Genomic DNA, 24,866 nt, shown 5'->3' on the forward strand with positions numbered 1-24,866 from the left:
AGTAAAGTCAGAGGTGGCACTTGAACCCAGATATTCTTGGCTTCCAGTCCAGCTCTCTATCCATTTTGCCAGGTTGCCTCTGTATAGCTTATGCCTTTTTGTATGATAAAGGTGTTGAACAACACACAAACAAAGTTTTATTACTGGGGCATTCCACTGGAGACTATTAATAATTTCTCCATCCATTCAAGTAGTTTCTAGTCTACCCAGCTATACTTGTGACTTCCCAATCTCATGAGTCTACTGGAAAAGGAAAGGAAATTAATCTGACATGCCTCTGCTTTTTTTGAAAACAGGGACCTCTTTTGGCCTGATCTCTGAGAGATCATTGACAGTACATCTATTCTTTTCCTCTGGCTGGCATGTAGTTTCTCTGGACCTCATGAGTTAAACTCATCAAAGATTGTGAGATTTTTTCTTACTCTTTATTTTTCTTGGGTCTTGACTGTTAGCCTTTTTTTCTTTCCCATCAAAAAATTTTTCCCAAAGAATCCAGAAAATGAATTCCTTGCATTTCCTCTAAGTGTTGGAAGAGAATGGAAATATTTTTTCTTCATTAAATGAAGAGATGACTGAGGTGCCAAAGCCTCTCACATAGCACATAGGTGAAGTGCCATAAATTCAGTCCATGTGTCCTAGTTCTTCCACTAGCACTCTGTCCCTTGGAACCTGTTATGGATAGAGATAGGGATAGAGCCAAGGGTCCTAAGGAACTAGAATATGTGATCTTTTCAGATCCTAGGACAGTGTTGGTCTGCTCCTAGGCTCTATTTGACCTCACCCTGGAAAGGACCATGGGACTCACTTTCAAATGCTATCTGGGGAATTCTATTCTGATGAATTTGGGGAGCTACAAAGCAGGATTTATTTACTTTATAACATCTTTCTCCTTCTTCAGTTTTAGCTTCTCAAGACTTTTCCCTTTCCCAAGAAAGGAGAAACAAGGAAGAATAAGAAGAGGAGGGAATGGTTTCTGGGGTCTTGACAACGAGGTCCCAGGTGAGCTGGGCTGTTTTCCTTTTTCCACAATTCCACCTCACTTTTCCAAGTGTAGACACATCTTTCTTTTTCCTCTGTTGTTTTTTATTGACTAGGTTGCATTCAGAGACTCAAACTTCAGTTATTGTCCTTTCCAAAGACTATCCCATTTTTTTGGATAAAATAAGGTTCATTGGATCATAGATCTAAAGCAACCTTAGAGGTCATCTGACATTAACCAGCCTACCTTTATCATATATTAATCCCTTGCCTTCTGTGACCCAGCCACACTGGACTTCTTGCTGGCCCTCCTGGGCCTCCCTGCCCAGGTGGTCCTGCAGGCCAAGCCATATTGCCTCCACCTCTTAGAATCCCTCGATCCTTCAGTACTTACATGGAGTGCCCCCCCCATGAGGGCCTTCATGATCCTTGCCCTTTGCTAGTGCCCCCTCCAATAATTTTATACTTTGTTTATATGTGTACATGTCATTACTGCCTGCAGAATATAAATTCTTTGAATGCAGGGATCATTTCATTTTTATCTTTATAGGTACAGTGCCTAGCACACCGTCTTTTCCTCTAAATGACTGTTGATTGATTAATGTAGTCCAGGGCTGTCATTTGCCAGATGAGAAAAGTGAGACCCAAAAAGACCCTTCCCAAGATCACAGTGTTGGCACAGTGTGGAGGAGGGATTCGAAGCAAAGTCCTCTGACTCCAGATCCAAGACTTGTTCCACTATAAGGTCATGTCTCACTCATCCCTAATGTGTCTCTTAAAATTCATATTCCTTTAGTACAGGAATTGTTTCATTCTTTGTATTTGTATTTCCCCCTTCCCCCAGCCTACAGCCTGACATCTAGTAAGTGTTGCTTGTTGATTGTGGGATTTCTTGATCATTGTACAGTCTTTGTATTCCTTAGTACATCAAAACTGCAAAATAATGTATTAAAGAATCCCTTTCCCCCCTCCATGGCATTCCATTTTTAAAAGTTTTATCAATATAAGCCTTTTATTGTTAAACCAGAATTACTTCCTCATATGCCCCTGGCACCACGGAAATTTCCTTTGTAACAAAGAAAAAGTTAAGTAAAACCAAACCACAAAGGGAAAGTGTCTGAAGGCACACTTAATATTCCAAAGACTTAGTATACCCCTTCTTTACCAAGGAGAAGGTATGTTTTATTGGATTTCTGTAAGGAGCATTGGACATTCTATCTAACCTGAGTTATGGTGTCTTGCTGCTGTTTTCATCTACAGGATTGTAGTCATTTTCCACTCAGCATCAGCTCATACAGTCTCATGATTCTCTAGATGCCTTCTAGTTCTTGATAATTAGAGTGCATTAATATTCCATTAACTTCATATACCTAATTTGTTCAGTCATTCCCTAATTGATGGACCCTCACTTAGTTTCCAGTTGTTTGTTACTACAAATAATGCTGTTGATATATTTATGTAGCCATGAAGCTGTCCAACTGTTCTGGATCCAAGTTTGGAATGATGCAAGGGAGTCATCGAGCCACACAATCCTGTCTGCTACAACCAGACAGCGATCCAGGTTACTCTCCTCCTAAATCACCTTCGATGGCTCCCTGTTGCTGCTAGAATAAAATATAAATCCCTCTCTTTAGCTTTTAAATCTCTGTACAAACTGACCCCAACATATCTTCTCAGCCTTGCTGGATATTACTCCCCCTCATTTATTCTGTGATCCAGCCCCACTGGCCTTCTCTCTTCCTCACAGAATCTCCTTTCTTTCTGCCTTTGCACTGGTCGCCCCCAGGCCTGGAATACACACCTTTGCAGCCACCTCATGGGGGCCCTCATTTCCTTTAAGATGCAGCTCAAACACAGTCTTCTACACGAAGACCACCCGGATCCCCCCCCCAAGTGCATAGTGTTCTCCAACCCAAATGACCTTGTATTTAACTACTTTGGATATATTTATATTTAGGAGCATTGTATTTGTGATGAATATTGTTACATATACACATTCTTTATCTCTCCCATTAGAATGTAAACTCCTGCTGAGTAAAGATTCTTTTGTCGATTGTACTTATATCCTCCTTATTTAAATAAGGATTGGTTAGTTGATCAGAGGGAGCAGAGAATTATGCAGGTACTAGTTTAGTCAGCAAGCACTGACTGAGGGCTTACTTACTCTATGTCACACATTATGGTAAGCACTGGAGATACAAATAATCAATAAACAGCCAGTCAATAGACATTTGCTAAGCCCTGCTCTGCGCCAGGCACTGTGCTAAGCACTAGGGATACGTAAAGAGGCAAAAGACGGTCGCTCCCCTAAAGGAGTTCACAGGCTAATGGGGGAGACAACGAACACAAATATGTACAAATATGCTCTATACAGGACAAACAGGAAACCATTAACAAAGAGAAGGCGCTGGAATTAAGAGGGTTGGGAAGGCCTTCCTGCAGAAGATGGGATTTTAGCTGGAACTTGGCAGACACCAAAGCAGTCAGTAGACAGAGATGAGGAGGCAGAGCATTCCTGGCATGGGGGAAGAAGATGCCCCCAACTCTTTTTTAGCATAAAGTTTAGCAAAATGCAAAGTAAAAAACGCAGTCCCTGCTGGTAAAGGAACTCTCGTTCTAATGGAGAAGACAACATGTAAATAATTAGATACACGTGACATAGATAGTGTTGAAAGAAGGTCATCTGAGTGGGGAAGACACTGGCAGTTGGGGAGGGGGGCCTGGGAAAGGCCAATTACAGGGAAACTGAAAAGAAGGAAGGACTTAGGGGGAAAGATAATGAGCTCTATTTTGGACCTGGTGAATCTGAGACAACTCCAATATATCCAAATTGAGATGTCTAGAAGGTGTTTGGCAATGTGTGACTGGAGCTCAGCAGAGAGACTAAGACTGGACATAGAGAGCCACAAATCTACGCAGAGCTGTGACTAGAAATTATAGGAGCTAAGGAGATCACCAAATGAGAGAGTCTAGAGGGAGAAGAGAAGGACCCAGGACAGAATCCTGAGGGACATCTATGATTGATGATCTGGAAGAGGATTCAGCAAAGAGCACTGAGGAAAGGTCACATAAGTATGAGGAGAACGGGGAGAGATTGGTGTCATGAAGACCTTGAGTGAAGTGGGTATCCAGGAGGAGATGGGGGTAACAAAGTCAAAGGTTGAAAGACCTCAAAAAGGATGAGGACTGAGAAAAAGCCATTAGATTTGACTATTAAGAGGTCATTCTTAGAGGGAAGATAGGTGGTTCAGTGGATGGAGTGCTTGCTGAGCCTAGAGTCAGGAAGAGTCATCTTCCTAGATTCAAATCCTGCCGTAAGACACTTACTAGCTGTGGGACCCTGAGCACATTATTTCACCCTGTTTGCCTCAGTTTTCTCATCTGTACAATGTTCTGGAGAAGGAAATAACAAGCCACTCTATTATCTTTGCCAAGAAAACACCAAATGAGGTCACAGAGAATTGGACATGAATGAAATGACTAAGAAGAAGTTGACTTTGGGGAGGGCAGTTTGATTGAATTCTGAAGTCAGTAGCCAGAATACAGAGGGTTTAGAATTTAATGAGAGACACTGAATATAAATGCTTTTCTTAAGGAGTTTAGCTGCAAATAAAGGAGAGCTATAGGATGAAAGCAAGTGGAGGTGTTCAGATCAAGTGGGGATTTGACATCCGTGGAAGGCAGCAGGAAAGAAACCAGTAGATAGGGAGAGACTGAAGATTAGGGATGAGAGAGCAACCTTCTGGAGAAGATGGGAAGGGAAGATGCATGTAATAGGAGAAGGGAAAGGAAGGGGAGAAAAATTAGCCTCAATTTTTTTTGATGAAATGAGGCAAAATCCTCAGCAAAGAGGATGGAGGAAGAAGATGGGAATAGGAGGCCTGAGGAGATCTGGGATCATGAACAAGTTAGGGAGCAGTAGATGGATTGCCCCAGTGCCCAGAGGAGCATAGAAGAGCAAAAAACTTGTATTTTTGCCCTCTGCTTTTACCAGTCCTCCGGACCACTCATCAGAATAGGTTCAGCATTCAGAATCAGTATTGGGTGAGTTCCTTTGAGCAGTCGGGAGGAGAGCTGCCCAACTGAGTCACTGTTTAAGGGGAGTGAAGAAAATCACATTTTTCTCTGGGAGCTATTTCATTTTCAGAACAAAAAACCAAAAGACAAATTAGTATGAAAATCAAGCTCTAAAGTATCCTCTCAGTTGCTTAAGTTTGGAGGTTTATCTAACATTGGATTACTACTTTTATTTGTCTCTAGATCTGACCTACTTTTCTGTTTTAAAACCAGTAATAAATAGCTTTGCTAACTAATTTTATCATATAATTTCAGATTTATAATGTTAACCCGCTTTATTCCATTAAAAAATTATTTCCCTTGAAATGTTTAGTCTTTTACTCTTTTTTTACTATTCTAAAAAATAATGCTTTGGAAGATTGGTGTGTATTCTACTAAATAGGTGATTTAGATAAGGTCATCAATTTGTCTTATATCAGTATGTCCCTATATAGCTTTCCAATAATCTAAATTTTCCTTTATTTCTGTAAAGAGGATTATGTAATCAAATGTACCTACCATTCAACTTATTTTAAATATGCTTTAATATTATTTTAATATTCAATAACACAAAATAATATATTTAGTAACATTTTAATACGTTTACAAAATACCTTTTATATTTCATTCATACCCCTTTCCAAACAAATCCTAGTTTTTTGTTACCAAAAATGTGCTATTGTGAACATTGTGTGAAGCCTTTCTTTCTTGCTTCAATTTCCATTGGGCACTTGCCCAGTAGTAGACTCGCTGGGGCTAAGGGGCATGAATAATTTGATGACTTTTTTTTTTTTATGTAATTCTAAGTTGCTTTCCCGAAGGGTTGCACCAATTCACAGCTCCACCATTAGTGTTAATATGTTTTTCTTTCCTGTGTTCCACCAACAGTGACTATCTCTGTCTTTTATAGTCTTTATTTGCAAAGAGTGTAAAAGGCAAGAATAAGCTAAGTTGAAGGAACTGTGGGAAGGCAGGCACACTAATGGAGCTTTGATTTATCTTAGTCTTTTGTAGTTAGAGTTATATAAGTCTTTTATATGTCTTGGCAGGTTGCTTCTCAGTTATTTTAATGCTTGTTAAAATTAATTTGAACGAAAATTTTCTGTGGAATATGAATGGAAGTGCTCATTTTTATGGATTTATTTTGTATCTTGCTACTTCGCTGAAGCTATTAATAATCTCATTTAGTTTCTTTGCTGATACTTTGATTTTTTTTAATAAACCATCACATCTGAAAAATGGAACAGCTAAGTGGCACAGTGGATAGAGTGCCAGACCTCGAGTCAGAAACACCTGAGTTCAAATGTGGTCCCAGACATTTAGTAGCTGTGTGATTCTGGAAAAGTTATTTAACTCTGTCTTCCTTAGTTTCCTTATCAGTAAAATGAGCTGTAGAAGGAAATGGCAAGCTACTCTAGTATCTTAGCCAGGAAAACCCCAAATAGGGTCACAAAGTGTTGGACACAAGTGAAAATGTCTGAACAACAACATCATCTGACAATACAGATAATTCGGTCTCCGCTTTGCTGACATTCAATACCTTAGTTTGGTTTTATTTTATTGCTATAGCTGGCATTTCTAGTACTTCATCAAATTATAGTGTGACAAGAGGGTATTCTTCTATTGCCCCTAAATTTATAGTGGCACAATTATTTATACATTATGTAAAGTCTAATATAAAGTCTAGTACCCAGTAATTAAATCTTAAAGAAACATTTGACTTGGAATACTCCAGACCTTACTGCTATCAAGCATCAAGGTGGTGTAGCAGCTAAAGCCCTGGTCCTGGAGTCAGGAAGACCTGAATTCAAATCTAGCTTCAACACTTACTAGTTGTGTGACCCTGGACAAGTCTTTGTCTCAGTTCAGGACTGTCAAATGAGAATTATAATAGCACCTACCTCCCAGGATTGTTATGAGGATTAAATGAGATAATATTTGTAAGAGTACTTAGAATGATTATTCCCTTTTTCCTTCCCTATGATAACCCTTGCCTGTACATTTTGCCAGTTTCATGACCCCCCTCAAGTTCAGTGTTTGGGATGGTCCCTAGGTGCAAGAACATATTCTGATCTTTCAGAAACTGCTGACATTCCAAGATGTGGCAGTGGACTTCACCCAGGAAGAATGGAGACTCTTGGAGCCTGCTCAGAAGCACTTGTTCAGGGATGTGATATTGGAGAACTATGAGAACTTTGTGTCCCTGGGTAAGGATGACTTCTTTCTCATGAATCATCAGGGGTCTATATTCTGGGGTTTCTCATGTGTGAATTTCAGCTTGGCATGTAGGTACATTCTCATGAATAGATGCAAGATGAAGAGATTTCTAGTCCTTTAATTCTAGGAGATAGAGTGTTTCTGAAACCTCTTTCTGTATGAAGTGTCTTTTCTTTATACAACTGGAAGCTTACAGAGCTGCATCAAGACCAAAATGTCTGTGCTGTTCCTAATTTGAACACTTCCCATCTGTTCATCCAGAGCAAAGATTCTCCACTTGCAATCCAGGACAAGTCTTCAAACACATGAAAACTTTTCTTCTTCTTAGCAGGAAGTATGTTAAGGCAAAGTCAAACTCTCAGACCTACTCCCATACATGATAGAATCAAAGTGCAGACAGTCATCCTCATGTTTGTGAGGACCCCCTTGAGGTCTTCCTAGGATTCCTTCCATTTCCTAAATAGAAAGTCAGTGAGGCAGAATTCTGAGATGTCTCTGTTTCTAGTATGGTGCCATTATTTCTCTATGATTAGGGCTTCCAGTTTCCAAACCAGATGTGATCTCCCAGTTGGAGCAAAGAGGAGCACCATGGCTCAGCACACAAGTCCCAAGAAGTCCTTATCTGGGTGAGTAAATGTAGCCAACTGGGAATTCTGGTAAGAAGAAGCTCAGATAGTTATCTTTGAAATATTGGACAGAGACGTTTCCTTAAGAGTCCTTCATGGAGGAGAGGTTGCTGGCTGGCTTGAGCTCCCTCCCAGTAAACTCATATTTCACGTCACTTCACTTCACTTTCAATATCATTTTTCTGACATCTCTCCCCTCGTGTTTCCTTCCAGTCTCTATGAAATAAGGGCACAGTAGAAAATAAGCATTCACACTGTTTCTGCTATACCTCATTTATTCCTCACAACAACGCTTAGAGGTAGATGCTGTTAGCCTCATCTTAGAGTTGAGAAATCTGAAGCAAATAGAGATTAAGTGACTTGCCCAGCACTTGACACAGCTAATAAATGACTGAGGCTGGATTTGAACTCAGTACTTCCTAACTCCATGTTCAGCATTCTAATCATTAGAAAAAAAAATTTTAAAGAAACTAGGTTTTTATGATGCCAGAATTTGTGTCTAGAATAAAAATTGTGTTGATTCTCATTACAATTTGAAATGCCTTTTGCATAATTTTATGACAAATTGGGAGAGGAAGCATATCCAAAATTCTAATAGACCTTACATACTACACTGGTACCACAACTCATTTTAGAGTGTTTAAAGCTATAATTTTTCATAATATTAAATAAATTTTGTATGAGTATTCCCTTCTATAGGCTGTAAGCTTTACCATAATATTTCTATGGAGCACATTGGTCTTCAGCTCTTACTGACCTTCCAGTGGAACTTTTCTCAAGAAGGCAACTACAATTTTGTGGGATGAAAGTCAAATTCTTGTCTAGACTCCCAACTAACACTTTAACTTTGGTTTATCTGTTAAGAACATTGACTTTTACTAGGAAAATTTTGAATAAAAATTTTTTCTTGTAGAACATGGCATATCAACTATGTATTTTGTGTAGGAAAGAGGCATTTCTCCTTTTCGATGCTCATATTTCCACCTCTGCTCTGGATTCCATCCTTCCCTATGGTTTACCAAGATTATTTTCCTTCTATATCTTAAATCTCTCCTTCATCCAGATGTCCCTTTCTTCTACTTTCAGAGAACACAAAGATCACATAATATAAGAGTTGGAAGGACCCCTCCTTAGTGCTCATCTAGTCTGCCCAGATATGAAAAGAATCCTCACTTTAACACCCTTAGATAGTTGTGATCTCCCTTCCACTCCAAGACTTCTAAGGAGGAGAAACCAGCCCCCTCTTGAGATAGCTCCTCCCATTCAAGGTCAGCCAGGATTGTTGAGGATACTTTCTTGATATCAGGTCTAAATTGGCCTCCTAACTGCTTCCATTCTTACCCTAATGATATTTATTTTCTAGAGAAAATGCTTTTAAAATTCTTATCATTGAAAATACCTGTTTTATCTTTTGTGTTTGCCCTATATCAGCCATAGGTGTGAAGGTCCGTTCATCAGTCATTTATTAAGAACTTTCTACATACACCGTGCTAAGCACTGACCATATACTAAAAAACAAAAGCATAGTCCCTGCCTTCAAAGAGCTCATATTCTAACAGCGGAGATTAGATGTACATGTGATACATAAACATACCTATATATATGTGTATACACAAACACATATGTGAACATTTTACATATAATTACATATTTATACAATATAAATGGAAGTTAGCCTCAGAAAGAAGGTATGAACAGTGGGGCCTGTTGGGAGGGGAGGCCAGGAAAGGCCTGCTGTAAAAAATGGGATGTTAGCTAAGTTTTGAAGAAAATGAGGAAAGTCAGGAGGCAGAAGTGAGGAAAGCCCTCTCAACATGGAGGACAGCCAAAGAAAAGGCACAATATCAGGAAATGAAGTGTAATATTCAAGGAACAGTGTCTCTGCATGGTAGAGTGGAAGGAAGGGGAAGTAAAGCATAAGAAAACTGGAAAGATAGTCGAGGACCAGGTCATGAAAGCCTTTAAAAAACCAAAGAGAGGATTTTTTATTTGATCTTAGAGGTAATAGGGAGCCCCAGGGGTGTATTGAGTAGGGGGTACAGCTACATAGTCAGACCTGCACTTTGGGAAGATCACCTTGATATCTTAGTGGAGCTGTTGCATAGTCTAGATATGAAAGATGAGGGTCTGTTCTAGGGTGCTGATTTTTGAGTAGAGAGAAGGGGACATTGACAAAAAAGATCATGACAAGGCTTGACAATGGAGTTGAAGATGGCACCAAGGTTGGGTACTTGGGCAGTACCTGGGTAGATACTGATATCGTCAACAGAAATAGGGAATTTGGGGAGAGGAGAGGTCCTAGGAGGAAAGATAATGAATATAGTTCTAGGTGTCAAGTTTAAAATGAGTCTATGGGACATCTCATTTGAAATGTCCAATAGGCAGCTGATAGTACAAGGATAGAAGTCAGGAGAGAGATTGAGGCCCTGTGCAGAGATCTGGGAATCATCTGCAGAAATCTGATCATTGCACCGATAGGAGCTGATGAAATCACCAAACCAGAGAGTGGAGAGCGACATTCTTAATGTTTTTGTGTCAAAGATCCCTTTGGTCATCTAGTGAAACCTGTGAACTTTTTCTTTTAAATCATAATTGAAGGAAATGCTAAGTTTCATTTAGAGGTTAGTGAAAATAATGTGGGTTTTTTTCCCCATCATGTTCCACAGACCCCTGAAAGTTATCCATGGACTCCTCCCCCCACTGGGGATTCTGCTATAGAGGGAGAAGAGAAGAGGCCCAGGATAGAGCTTTGGGAGGCACTCATGGTTAACAGTGTGACCTGGATAAAGATCCATCAAGGGAGACTAACATCATCTAATAATCTAACAATACTAATATCCATCAAAGAGAAGTCTAACAGGCAGGAGGAAAACCTGGAGAGAAAAGATAGCCAGGAGAAGATAATGATCGATCAGGTCGAAGGCTGCAGAAAAGGCAACAGAAGGAAGACTGAGGAAGGGCCATTAGATGAGGCATTTCAGAGATCAGAGCAGCTTCAGGGTACTATTGATTGCACAGAGTTTAAAAGAGAGTCCCCACCTGGGGCAGCTACGTGGCACCATAGTGCAGAGCACTGGGCCTGGGGTCAGGAGGACTCTTCTTCCTGAATTCAAATGTGGTCTCAGACACCAGCTGTGGGACCCTGAGCAAATCACTTAGCCCTATTTGCCTCAGTTTCCTCATCTGTAAAATGAGATGGAGAAGGAAATCGCAAACCACTCCAGTGTGTGTGTGTGCATCCTTCATTGCTGAAGAAGACCATGTCATCAGAGAAATAATGACATGACTTGCACTTGACTTTGTTTTGAGTGAGAGAGGGCGGTGCAGGTCACCAGCCTCACTTCTCCTCCAGAGTCATCTGAATCCAGTGACCAGATATACGACTGGAGATGACCCAGGATGAAGCAATTGGGGTTAAGTGACTTGCCCAAGGTCATACATTGGGCAGCTAGGTGGCACAGTGGTTAGAGTGCTGGGCCTGAGGTCAGGAAAGGTCATCTTCCTGAGTTCAAATCTGGTCTCAGACACTTACTAGCTGGGTGATCCTGGGCAAGTCACTTAGCCCTGTTTGCCTCAGTTTCCTCATCTGTAAAATGAGTTGGAGAGGGAAATGGCAAACTACTCCAGCATCTCTGCCAAGAAAATTCCAAATGGGATTATGAAGAGTGGGACATGACTGAAAATGACTGAGCAACAATAGTAGAGGGTGACAGAAGGTGTAGATGACTTTCTCAAAGAGTTAAACTATAAAAGGAAGGAAACAGGCATTTATTAAGCACCTTCTGTGTGCCAACTATTATGCCAAGTATTTTACCAATTTCTCATTTGATCCCCACAACAACCCTGGGAAGTAGGCACTGTTATTATTATCCCCATTTTACAGTTGAAATAGAAGCAGATAGTGGTTAAGAGATTTCCCCATCTAGTGTCTGAGTCCACATTTGAACTCAGGTCTTCCTACTCTAGGCCCCGTGCTCTATCCAGTGTACCACCTAACTGCCTCTGAAGCAAGAGAAGAGCTAATAGGGGAGGCTGAATCAAGAGAAGGGCTTGGGGGGATAAAGGAGAAGTGGGATTGTTTGTTTGACAACAGAGAGGGAGTCAGTCATTAGGGAAAGACAGAAAATTAAAGAGGGAGAAGGGATGAAGGCAGGCCCTCTGGTGGAGAAGATGGCAGGGGCGGGGATCAAAGGGACCCACAGAAGGTTGGTCTTGGCAAGAAGGAGGGCCACCCCTGTGTCAGACAGGGGAGAAGGAGGAGACACTGGGTGGTGTGAGATCAGAAGTGGGGGAGAAGAGGCAACAAAAGTCTCAACAGAGGGAGTTACAGGGGTGGGATTCCTTGTGGGAAGGGTTACAGTAGTTGCTGTGAAGACTGATTTTGTTCTCATTTATTTTTTGGTGTGAGAAAAATATGTTCTCCTGGGCCTTGTTAGGTACTTCATCCCAGGCCAAGATCCTGTGGTCAAAAAATTCAAAACCCTTTCCTAAATCCTTTCTTCTTCACCAGGTACTTACTTTCATTTAACAGGTTTCAGCCAGGACCCAATTTCACATTGTCATTTTCCAAATTTATCTCTCTTCTTTGCTTTCTGTTAGCAGCATCAATCAAAACATTACCAAGGCCCCTTAGTTCTTCTTAGTGCTTTTTTTCCCCAGAACTTCATAATCCCTATTAATATTTTCTTGGTTCCTATTAGGAAGTACCATCTTTCTTCACATGAATCACCAGTAGTAAATAGTAATCATGTATTTTGACATGTGTTAAGGTCATCTGTGATTTCTCAGATGCTTGCCCTGGTGATGCAATAAACCTCCCTATGGTTTTTTTCTCTCCCCCTCATTAATATTATTTTATTTTTTCCAATTACTTGTAAAGGTAGTTTTCAACATTCACTTTTATAAGATTATGAGTTCCACATTTTTTCTCTCTCCTTCCCTCTCCTCCTCCCTCCCCAAGATGGCAAACAATCTCATATAGTAAACCTCCCTATTGTTAATGTCATTGGCAGATAGCCATCTCATTACCACCTCAATAGGGAGTCCAGTAACCAGTACTTCTCTTCTAGCCCCTTGTTGTTTACTGAATGAATGCCAGTCTCTACCAGCACTCTTTATAGCATAAGAAGTTGTGCCATCCTCAGAGGCTACAACGCCCTGTGATAGTAAAAGAGCCTATCTATTACTGTTCTCCTTCTTCATCCTTTTGACCTGAATATCTTCTACCTTCAAACCTCACGACACAGGTAAAGATTCTGTATTACCTCTTCAGTCATTTTTATGTTTTTACCTTGAAACTCTCTTTCCATTTTTTTCAAGGGAACCCTTATTCTCCATTAACCTATAGAATGTATAGACAATCCTTAAACCCTTGAACCTTTTCTAGGAGAGAAGCCCAACTTTACTTTGACCATGGGTTGTAGCTACCTGGCTATCCCAGAAAAAACCACCCACTGTGTATGAGCTCCCTATAGAATTCTTAGTGCGTTCTATACTTGTAGGAGGGACATCTTAAGTCTTGACTCCTTTTTCTTTCCTGTTGGCATTCTTGCAACCAACTTTCACAGTCAACTGTTCTGGAAAGTTGCGCGTTGGCAAGGCCTCCCTTAGGACTTCCAGAATGAGGCTTTATATATGATGTGGCTTTTTGTAAGGCTAGTAGATTCATCTACTCCTAAATAGGGCCATCCTGCCATTGCCTAGTTTTTTAGATATAACAGTTTGTCAATATCTTCTTTAAAATGTGCTTTTCCGAACTAAACACAAAACTCACAGTTGTCTCAGTAGGTCAGAGTACAATAGTAGTATTAGCAGACCCTGTATATCTCTTATTTTACCCTAAATTGTATTTTACTTTTTAGTTTTCAGAACATACTGTTGGTTTATATTAAGTTTGAGATCAACTAAAATTTCTCGACCGTTTAAACATGACCTACCACCACCCTAGGTGTCTTCAGTCTGATATTCAGTCTCCTGAACTTAAGCTCAAATCTTTACATTTATGCTTCTTGAGTTTCACATTGAACTACTCTTCCAGCATGTTGAGATGTTTTGTAGAAATTTAATTTAGACATCTAATATAGTATATCTATATCTCTATCTATATCATCTATAGCTATATATCCCGTATATCTTTGTGTCATCAGAAAATGTGCTCATTTACTTATGTGATTTCATCAAGTTTCATTAATAGGGTGGAGAAGAGCAAAGTCAAGTACAGAATTCAAAGGCATAAAACTAGAAAAATTAGTAAAAGTTTACACAACTTCATATTATTTTTTGATAGATAATTTAACTGGCTCAAAGTATGCTGGGCTATACTATCAGCCAATCCACAACTGTACATCTTGCCTACAGATACGTAAGAGACAAAATGGCTTGCCAAAACTAAATATCCAGTTACTAAGTTACTCAGTAACTAAATCTCTGATCTCCCAGTTCAGAAATCTTATCATAAGGCAGGTAGGTGTCACAGTGAATAAAATGTGGGGCCTGGAATCAAGAAGACCTGAGTTCACACCTCTGTTTGCCTCAGTTTCCTCATCTGTAAAATTGGGCTAATAGAAGCACCTCCTTTTCAAAATAACTGTGAAGATCAACTTAGTAATAATTGTAAAGTACTTAGCATAGTGACTGGCATATAGACACTTTATAATTGTTAGCTATTATCAGTGAGGGAAGTTTTCTTTCTCCTAGAAAGAGCAGTGGCTATTGGCTTTTTTTCTTTCAGATTCCCCCATTCAGAAGAAAAGGCACAAAACCAAACAATCAACTATAACGCAGGTCATTTCTGTAGGAGAATCACTGAAAGAGCAAAGCAAGGATGGTTCTTGGGATGGTGATGTCAGGTTAGAGAGGCAGCAAGGAGGTCTTAAAGGAGAAGGCCTCCACAAGACTGGTACACTTGGAAAGAGCCTCCGGCAATGTTCATACCCAATTAACCACAGGAGAATCTCCTTATGGAAGAAACTCTTTAAGAATAATAAATGCAAGAAGCGTTTTAGTTACTACTCAAACGTGAATCATGACCATAAAATACACATTCAAGAGAAACTTTGTAAATGTAGTGAATGTGGCAAAATCTTCAGGATCAATTTATCCTTTAATCTGCATAAAAGAAATAATATTTTAGAGAAACTCTACAAATGGATTCAGTGTAGGAAAATTTTTAGCAAAAAGGGACATCTTAAAACAAGTAAGATAATTCACAGTGGCAAGAAATTATCTAAATCTAATGAATGCAGAAAAGCCTCCAACAGTAATAAATACGTAACTCAACATCAAATGATTCATAAGGCAAATTGCCAGGCCTAGAGGCCTGTGGGCTACCCGAGTCTTCTTACCTCACCTCTCGAGGTCTTCGGCTGGCCAAGCCGGATGCTCGTATGAGAGAAAGGACGTTCCAGAGTCGAACAAGGGTTGAGCTTTATTCAGGGTTCTGGTTACAAGTGCAGGGGAATTCTTCCTTAGGAGGGAGCGAAGAATCTCCCAAGGAGGCAAAGATCTTACAATAAGAGATTGGAAGTAGAAGTGTAAGTGGGGAGAGAGGGGGAGGGGAGAGCGGAGAGAGGAAAAGCGGAGCCTTCTGTCCTCACACGTGGCCCCTCCACCCAAGAGAGCTTTCAGGCTTTCCTGACTCCAATTAAGCTCTCCAGCCGCATAGTTTGCATCTGAATACCGTGCCTGTTAGGTAACAATGGGTGTGCCCAGATCCGGGACAATCTCGAGGGCGGGGAGAGCTCTCTCCCATCACGTTTCTCACGGGAAGAGGCGGAAATACACGAGATAGCTCGGTTCACCTCGATTCCCAGTCGTTTCCTGGGGGGCCTCGTGAGAACTCTAAGATTTAGAAGTTCCCACCTTTACCCGCCCGAGACTGTCCACATGGAATTGAGCTTCCAACCCCAGCAGCAAATAAACCTTATAAATGTAAGGAATGTGGAAAAGCTTTTAGCAGTAATCAATACCTAATTCAACATCAAACAATTCATAATGGAAAGAAACCTTTTAAGTGTAGTGAATGTGGGAAGGCCTTCAGCCAAAAGGGAAAGCTTAAAATACATATGATAATTCATACTGGAGAAAAACCATTTGGATGTGAAGAATGTGGAAAAGCCTTCAGAAGTAATCAATACCTAACTCAACACCAAACAATTCACACAGGAAAGAAACGCTTTGAATGTCATATATATAAGAAAGGATTCAGGCAGAGTTCATCTCTTATGCAGCACTACAGAATTCATACAGGACAGAAACCCCATAAATGCAGTGAATGTGGGAAAGTCTTTAGTCATAAAGAAAGTCTTAATTCCCACACTAGATTTCATACTGGAGAGAAACCTTATAAATGTGATGAATGTGGGAAAGCCTTCAGTCAAAAGGGCAGCCTTCATGCACATAACAGAATTCACACTGGAGAGAAACCTTTTCAGTGTAATGAATGTGGGACAGCTTTCAAATGGCGTGTACATCTTAAGAAACATAAGACAATTCATACTGGAAAGAAACACTTTGAATGTAACGAATGTGGAAAAGGCTTTACCCATAGCTCATATCTTATACAACATCAGAGAACTCATACTGGAGAGAAACCATATGAATGTAATCAATTTGGGAAAGCCTGCAGCCAGAAGGGACATCTGAATACACACAAAAAACTCATGCTTCAAAGAAACCTTTTGAACCATAAAGAAGATGGAAAAGTCTATAACCATCAACTGAATTTTATGGCTGTTACTAAAATGCATATGGAAAAGAAATCCTTTGAATGTAAAGAATGTGGTGAAACCTTCTCAAACAGCTCATCCCTTAAGAAACATTACAAAATTCACCCTACAGAAAAACACTTTAAATGTAATGAATGTGGGGAAAGCTTCAGGCATAGCACATACCTTATGCAACATCAGAGAATTCATAATGGAGAGAAATCCTATGAATGTAATGAATGTGGGAAATCTTTCAAGCAGAAAGGGACCCTTAATACACATAAGAAAACTCATACTGGAGAAAAACACTTTGAATGTAATGAATGCGGGAAAGGCTTCACACACAACTCTTATCTTATACAACATCAGAGAATCCATACCAGAGAGAAACCTTTTCAGTGTAGTCACTGTGGGAAATCTTTCAGCCAGAAGGGAACTCTTAACAAACATAAGAAAACTCATGCTTGACGGTAATCTTTCCTGTGTAGTAAGTGGGAAAGATTTCAAATTGCATGGGCACATTAAAGAACATAAGGTGTTTGTTAATGAAAAGAAATCCTTTAAATATATAAAATGTGTAGAAAAGGTCTTCTGAAACAAGTAAAAGTTACTGTAAATCCGAGTTTTCATATGGGAAAAAGTATTCTCAGTATAATTAATGCTGTCAAACTTTCAAAGGAGTAGAAACCTTGACTCATAAGAAGAGGTAAACTAAAAAGAATACCTTTATAATGAATGTGGGAAAGCCTTTGACCCTTTTAAGAAAATTCATACTAGAAAGAACTTTTTTTTTGAATGTATAACATCTGGAAAAACCTTCAGTTAGAGGAAACACCTTACAGAATATTAGATAATGGAGGATCAAATGAGGTATTATTTGTTTTTGCTTAGCACAATGCCTGGCACATAGTAAGTTCTATATAAATGCTAGCTATTATCATTAGTGAAACTTGATCATGATAATGCTGGAGCTCACACAGATGTCTAAAATGGAGGGAAAACTTCATAAAATTTCTTGTTAAATACTTTGGAGTCAAGGTGTTACTTTTTTTTTTGCCAGCATCAGTATTATGTGTTACTCCTACTCATGTGTTGTGAACAAAGATAGAGAATATCACGTAATCATTCTGACTGGGTCCACCCTCAATTTATGTAACACAACCTCAGCTGCTGCTAAGAAATCCTACTATACCTCCCTTATTAACTCACCATACCACTCTCTATAGCAGCTCTTCTAAGCCTCATCTTTCCTCTAACCTCTCATGGTTTCCCTCTCCCCCCCTGCCCCACCTACCCCAACACTCTCAGCTGAGAACTTTGCTTAGTATTTTACAAATAAAATTGGGGTCATTTGCCAAGGGCTCCATCTTCTTCCCTCATCCTCATTTTACATCCTCGGATGCCTTCTGCACTACTTCCTCTTTCACCCCTTACATGAAGAGGAGGTCTTACTCCTTACTCCTTACCAAGACTAATGCTTCTAGATCCCATTCCATCCCATCTTCCTCAACAGATTGTAATCCCCACTGTAATCCCCACTCTATCACTTATTTTCAATCTCTCCCTCTCTATTGGTTCATTTCATACTACTTAAAAGAATGCCCATGTCCCTCCCATGCTCAGAAATCCCTCACATTCTTCCATCCCTGCTATCATCTCATATATCTTCTGCTCTTTGTGGCAAAGATCCTTGAGAAGACTATTTACAATAGATGCCTCCACTTCCTTCCCTATTACTCTCTTCTTAACACCCCCTAAGATACAGCTTCTGATTTCACAATTCCACTAAAACCATTCTCTCCAATTACCAGCAATCTCCTATTTACCCAACCCAATGGCCATTTCTTAGTCCTCATTCTTCTTGCCCTCTGTTGACCTCTCTTCTTTGAATACTCTGTTCTCTAGATTTGGGGGGCACCACTCTCTCCTAGTTCTCCTACCTGTGTGATCACTTCTCAGTCTCCTTTGCTGAAGCCTCATCCAGGTCATATCCACTTTGGGTATCTCACAGGGCTCTATCCTGGGTACTCTTCTCCCTTCATATGGCTTCACTTGATGATCTCATTATCTCCTGTGGTTTCATTTATCATCTCCATGCTGCTGATTCTCAAATCTACCCATCCAGCCCTAACCTCTCTGCTGACCTCCAGTTTTGCCTCTGTAGTTGCCTTTCAGACATCTTGAATTGGATGTCCAGGTAGATATCTTGAATCAAGTTTCCTCCTAATCACTTCCCCCTTCCAAACTTTTCCATGTTACTTTTGAGGATACCATCATCCTTCCAGTCCCTCATCCTCACAACCTAGGTGCCATCCTCAACTCCCCACCATCTTTTGCCCTTCCCCTCCCCCCCACCCTATACACACTCTGTTGACACAGCCTGGCAATTTCACTTTTCATACATGCCCCTTTCCTCTGAAACTCACCATTCTAGTGCAGGTCCTCATCACCTCACACCTGGATTATTGCAATGGTCCAATGATAAGTCTGTTTGCCACAAGTTTCTCCCTACTTCATTCTGTCCTCCGTTCAGCCACCAAAGTAATGTCCTTAAAGAACGGTTTCAACCACATCACTCTCCTACTCAATAAACTCCAGTGGCTTCCTGTTGCCTCCTGGATCAAATACAAAATCCTTTGTTTAGCATTCAAAGCCCTTCATAACCCTTCTTCATCCCTCCATACCTTTGCAGTCTTCTTACTCTATATTATATATTCTATACTCTCCCACCTCCCAGCCCCTACTCATTAATCCAGTTACACTGGCTTCCTTGTATTCCATGATCAAGGTATTCATTCCATCTCCCTGCTCTGGGCATTTTTCTTGCTTTATCCCATACCTAGAATGTTTTCCCTCCTCATTTCCACCTCATGACTTCCTTCAAGTCCCAACTAAACTCTCATCTTTTACAGAAAGCCTTTTCCAACCTCTCAAGTCTAAGGTCTTCCATCTTTTATTTCCTATCTTGTATATAGCTTGTTTGTACATATTGTTTCCCCCATTAAATTGTGTACATCTTGAGGGCAGGGACTGTCTTTTGCCTCTTTTTGTATATTCAGTGCTTAATACAGTACTTGGTACATAACAGGTAGTAAATAAACGTTGATTGATTGACCTTCATTCAACTTTCTTGTAGACAGTCCCTTGCTGTACTAGATGTTTTGCGATCAAGACCTTCATTCATGGACCCTTCTATCCTTTATCACTTGCCTCATCTTGTCCAGATCACCAGCCCCAGATAAATTTAATTGTTAAGGATTTAAAATAAAAACCTAAGACCAGAAACCAAGGGGTAACTTTTCAATACATGTAGTAGGGACTAGATTGCAGTATACCACATGGAGTATGGGGAGAAATGGACCTGTGGGAGGCATCCCATGGAGCTCCTTTGACTACTTCTGGGGAGACTTGTGGATCAACATTGAACAGGCTCATTACTTCAAGATGACAGAAATCCTTGGGTTGTCCTTGTTCCCCTGTGCTGTGATGATGACCAAAATACCAGCAGAGGCTGCAGCGCATCAAAGAAGCATCAGAGCAGGAATTTCATTTACTTGACTACACATTTGTAATGGGTTTTGCTTTTCTTACTTTCCTACTGGGTGGCGGAAGGGAAAGAATTTGGAGCTAAAGCTAAAACTGAATTTTTAAAAGATGGATGAGATGTGGGGAGGAAGGGAAATAGTTTGGAACTTAAAATGTAACCCAAAAAAATTAATTAAAAAATGTTTAAGATGGATCAGAGAAAATTGGCCATGAATTTCTGTCTCTGTTTCTCTGTGTCTATCTCTGTCTAACTCACTCTCTCCCTCTCCCTCTCCCTCACTGCTGTAAAGGAAACCTTTTATATCTCCCTAATTAATATACTATGCTATCCACTCACCACAGCAGCTATTCCAAACCTTTTCACCAATTCTCAGACCTCCCATGGCTCTTGGTGCCCCCCCTCCAACTCAACTGTCAATGTTACTTCATATTTCACTGAAAAAACAGAACTTCTTACCAAGATCTTCCTCTTCTGTCTTCTTCATCTTATATCACTCAGAAGTCTTGTTCACTACCTCCTGCTTCACACCCTCACAAAAAAAGGTGGCCCTTCTCCTTACCAAGATAAACCCTTCCAGCTGCACAAATGATCCCATTTCATCCTTTTTCCTATCATCCCCACTTTCTCTATCATCTCCACTTTCTCTATCATCCCCACTCTCTCACTTATCTTCAACATTCCCTACTGTCTATAAATACAAGCATGTCTCCCCCATCCTTTAAAATCTCTTATGTGATTCATCCATCTCTATTATTGTCCCATATCTCTCATTCCTTTCAGTAGCTACTCATTATAGTGCCATCTGCAATAGGTTTCTCCACTTGCTTTCCCCTCATGCTTTCTTTAACACTCTATACTCTGACTTTCGACCTCACCATTCAATTACAGCTACTCTCTGCAAAGTTACCAGTGATCTCCCAATTACCAAATCTAATGACCATTTCTCATTCTTCATCCTTCTTGACCTCTCTGCAGCTGTTGACATTGTTACCCATCCTCTTCTCCTTGATGCCCCTTTATTTCTATGTCTTCTTGGTGGTACTCTCCTCTGATTCTCCTCCTACCAATCTGACCATCCTCTGTCTCCTTTGCTGGATCGTCATCCATGCCTTCTAATTGTAGGAATCTCACAGGGTTCTATTCTGAACCCTCTTTTCCCTCAATACTACTTCTCTTGTTGATCTCTTCAGCTCCCAAGGATTTAATTAGCATCTCTATGCTGATGATTCTCAAATCTAACCTTTATGTTGACATCCAGTCTCACATCTCCAGCTACCTACTGGACATCTCAAATTCAATATATCCAAAACTAAGTACATTATCTTTTTACCCCAAACCTTCTTCTCTTCACTGTTGAGGTTACCACCAGTTACCCAGGTTCACAATCTAGGGGTCATCCTTAATTCCTTACTCTCTGTCTGTCACCCTCCCATATCCAATCTGCTGTCAAGATCTGTCAATTTTGGCTTTGTAATATCTTTTGAATATTTCCCACCCCTGTTGACAGTGTCACTATTGTGATACAAGCTCTTGTCACCTCACTCTTGGATGATTGTAAGAACGATTGTAGCCTGTCACAAGTCTCCCTCCATTCACCTGTCAAAAGAATCTTACTCAAGTGCAGGTCCAACCATACCACCTCTTTACTCCAGTGACTCCCCATCACCTCCATGGTCAACCTACTTTTCCAGTCTTTCTGCCATACTTCTCCCTCCCCATATAACTCTACGATCCAGTAACCCTGTCCTCCTTGCTCTCCTATTCCCTGATTCCAGGCATTTTCACTGACTATATCCTATGCCTGGAGTTTCCATTCTTATCTCTACCTTCTAGCTTTCTTCAAGTACCAGCTAAACTCTCTCCTCCTATAAGAAATCTTTCCTGGTCCCCTTACATTTAGTGTCTTCCCACTGTTGGTTATCTCCAATTTGTCCTGATTATGCCTCATAGTATATAGTTGTTTGTATGTGAGCTTCCCATTAGACTGGGAGCTCCTGGAGATCATGGACTATCTTCTATCTTTCTTTATATCTCCGGTGCTTAGCAAAGTGCCTGGCATATAGTAGGCACTTAATAAATGCCTTTTCACTGCTGTTTGGATAAGGCAAAACCAAAGCAAAAATGCCATGCTAGTTTTGCTGTCCTACAAATGGCTTTATATTTTTGTTTGTAAGTCTCCACCTCCTAGGAAAGTAGAGTGGTTTTTGCTGTTTAAGTCTATAAATATATGTCTATAAGTGTCATGTTAAACATTTCTTTTGTTTGAAGGAACTAAATAGCTGTCCATACCTGATTCTTAGTGTATCCTTCTACTCTCCCCACTCCCATTTTGGGAAAGACTTCTTACAGAAGGATTTTAGTTCAGACCTGAAGGAAGCCAAGGGGGTCGGTAGTCAGAGCAGAGAAAAGGGCACATTACAGTTATGGAGGACAGCCAGAGAGAATGCCTGAAGCCAAGAAATGGAGCATATTGAGGACAGCATCACTGAATCAGTTGATGGTGCTACCATCAACAGAAAAAGAGGTAGGGTGACTGGAAGCCAAAGAAAAGAATTCAGAACAGAGAAACAGAGTTAGTACATACTAACCTCATAACCCCACCACAACTTTATGTTCTTGTCTTTAGCTCCCTCCCATTTCCTTGGGAGACAGGATTTTGAGGTCCTAAAGAGAACCTCGGTGTCTCAAGCCACCCCAGTTATGTGGGATTTCTGTGGCAGAGACATAGAATTCCCTCAAGGGGGTTAAACAGAAGTTGCAAGGGTTTTTTCTAACCTTAAGTCAGATGGAGACTTGGGATAATGATGTGGTGACTTCAGAAAGACTACAAGCTTATGAGTTCTAATCAGCTCAGTGGATGATCTGAGTTTCAAAAATGTTTGGCCCCTGGAAGCTAGAATGCTGGCAGCTGACAGATTCCTGGAGGGGGGGGTCTTCCTTTTGAGTTCTAGGCTCTATGCCAAAAAAAGCCCACTTCTCTTATGAAGACTTCAGCTATAACTCAGCAAATGGAAATGGAGAGAGGTGATGAGCTGTAGAAAAGCAGCATACCACATAATGGGAAATGGCAGGAACAGTTTTCCTACTGGACAGCAAGGGGATACAGTGCCAAGCAGGGGCCCAGCAAGGTGCAGTGAGAAGCAAGCCCAGAAAACATTGGTGGCCCGGCAGCATCGCAGGTATGACATGCCCTTCCACATGTGACCCACAGGTTCACCTCACCTGAGTGTGCTCCAAGTTTGTGGGAAATGTTCTATTGTGACTTTTCTTATTTGGCTACTTCACTAAATATTTTTTCTCTGAATTGTGCCTTCAAGTTGATTAAAGTAAGCATCAGCAGACCCCTGTGAACTATTGCTATGAGGGAATGGGAACCCATAGAGTACCTTGACTTGAGATAGCTTTTCTGGGGGGGCCTATATTCAAATGAGGGTACCTCTAGGTATTTCATAAAGAAGTAAATGGAGGGGTAGGTATCTGGGGGGAAGACCATGACTTTAGTTACATCATCCTGACTTTGATGTGCTGAGAATAGGTAAAGCAATTCAGCAGGCAGTTGAAAACATTATACTGGACCTTTTGGTCAAGATTGGGTGATAGATGTAGAAGTCTTGATTACAGCAATACTGAAAACCATGAGAGTGGAATATGAGAGCAATTACACAATCCAAAGGCTGCAAGAAGCCAGCAAAACTCTCATGTGAGGTCAGAACCAAAATAAAATGTTATTGGAAAATATGTAATAAAAAATAAAAATATACTAGAATGCAGATGTTAATCTGTGATTCTCTAAATCAATATACATCCTGCAGTGATCCATTTCTATTTGAGTTTGACATTATTGGGTTAGATCACCAGAAAAAGAATACAGAAAATGAGAATAAGGACAGACATCAAGGGTGGAAAAAGGATAATTGTCCAGGAAAGAGAAAGTAGAAATTTTTAGAGATAGGAATAGATGGTCCAATGTTAAGTCCCATGGAGAGGCCAAGAAGGATCAGGACAGAAAAGAACTCATTAGAGTTCAGTGATCTTGCAAGGAGATGTTTCAGTAAAATGGTATGGATAGAATCTAAATTTACAGGAGTCAAAGGATTAGTGGGGACAGAAAGAATAGACCATGCTTTATGGAACTAAGTAAAAGAGAGATCAACTAAGTAAGAGAGAGATATACTCCATATGCTCAAGATGCAGCAGACTTAAGGAAATAATATTTTAGGATGAGATAATTTTATTTGCAGGCTGAGAGAAAAGATCTACACAACAATCTCTCCCTCCAGCCCCCAAATCCAGTATTCAGAATCCAGTATCTTGAATGAAAGGAAAGGGAATATGGTGGAAGGAAGGCTTCCAACAGGGAAGAGATGGGGTGTGTGTTGGAGGAATGGGAGCTATCACTAATCTTCTTCCTATTCATGTCTTCTAGTTAAGTCCCAAAGTTTGGCGATTCTCTCTGCTCCCAGAGTGTCAGAAATTTAGCTCTGTAAACACGAGAGGGAGCTCTCTTTCCTCGTTTGCTAAAGCTCCTAGTATCAGGACCTGCTAAAAGAATAAATGGCTCAGACTGTGAGTTTCAGGAACTTGGCTCCTCAAGAGATCCCAGCACACACCTGATCTGCTTTGTATACTCCTCCCAATAGGTCCCTTCTGCTCAGAGTCTGGATAAAAAACCATCTCAGTTTCTGGGGTTTCTAACTAACTCTAGCAGCGCTTCCTTGGAAGATGGTTTTCCCTACC

General features: G+C 40.4%; 2 protein-coding genes across 2 annotated transcripts; both read left to right on the forward strand.

The window, feature by feature from the left end:
• The first annotated feature begins 903 nt into the window (after positions 1–903).
• On the forward strand, positions 904–15,832 carry LOC140521599 (zinc finger protein 682-like). The gene is made up of 4 exons (XM_072636812.1): positions 904–999; positions 7,115–7,241; positions 7,785–7,877; positions 14,608–15,832. The coding sequence occupies exons 1-4, from the start codon at positions 967–969 to the stop codon at positions 15,189–15,191; spliced, it is 837 nt and encodes a 278-aa protein (XP_072492913.1). The 5' UTR covers positions 904–966; the 3' UTR covers positions 15,192–15,832.
• Positions 15,728–17,904, forward strand: LOC140520083 (uncharacterized; the record flags this gene model as incomplete). The annotated part of the gene is made up of 1 exon (XM_072633736.1): positions 15,728–17,904. A coding segment is annotated over one exon (1,323 nt), but the record flags the coding sequence as incomplete, so codon positions are not given.
• Between the last annotated feature and the right edge of the window lie 6,962 nt (positions 17,905–24,866).

This window comes from Notamacropus eugenii, chromosome 1, assembly GCF_028372415.1.
Source record: "Notamacropus eugenii isolate mMacEug1 chromosome 1, mMacEug1.pri_v2, whole genome shotgun sequence".
Taxonomy (NCBI): Eukaryota; Metazoa; Chordata; class Mammalia; order Diprotodontia; family Macropodidae; genus Notamacropus; species Notamacropus eugenii.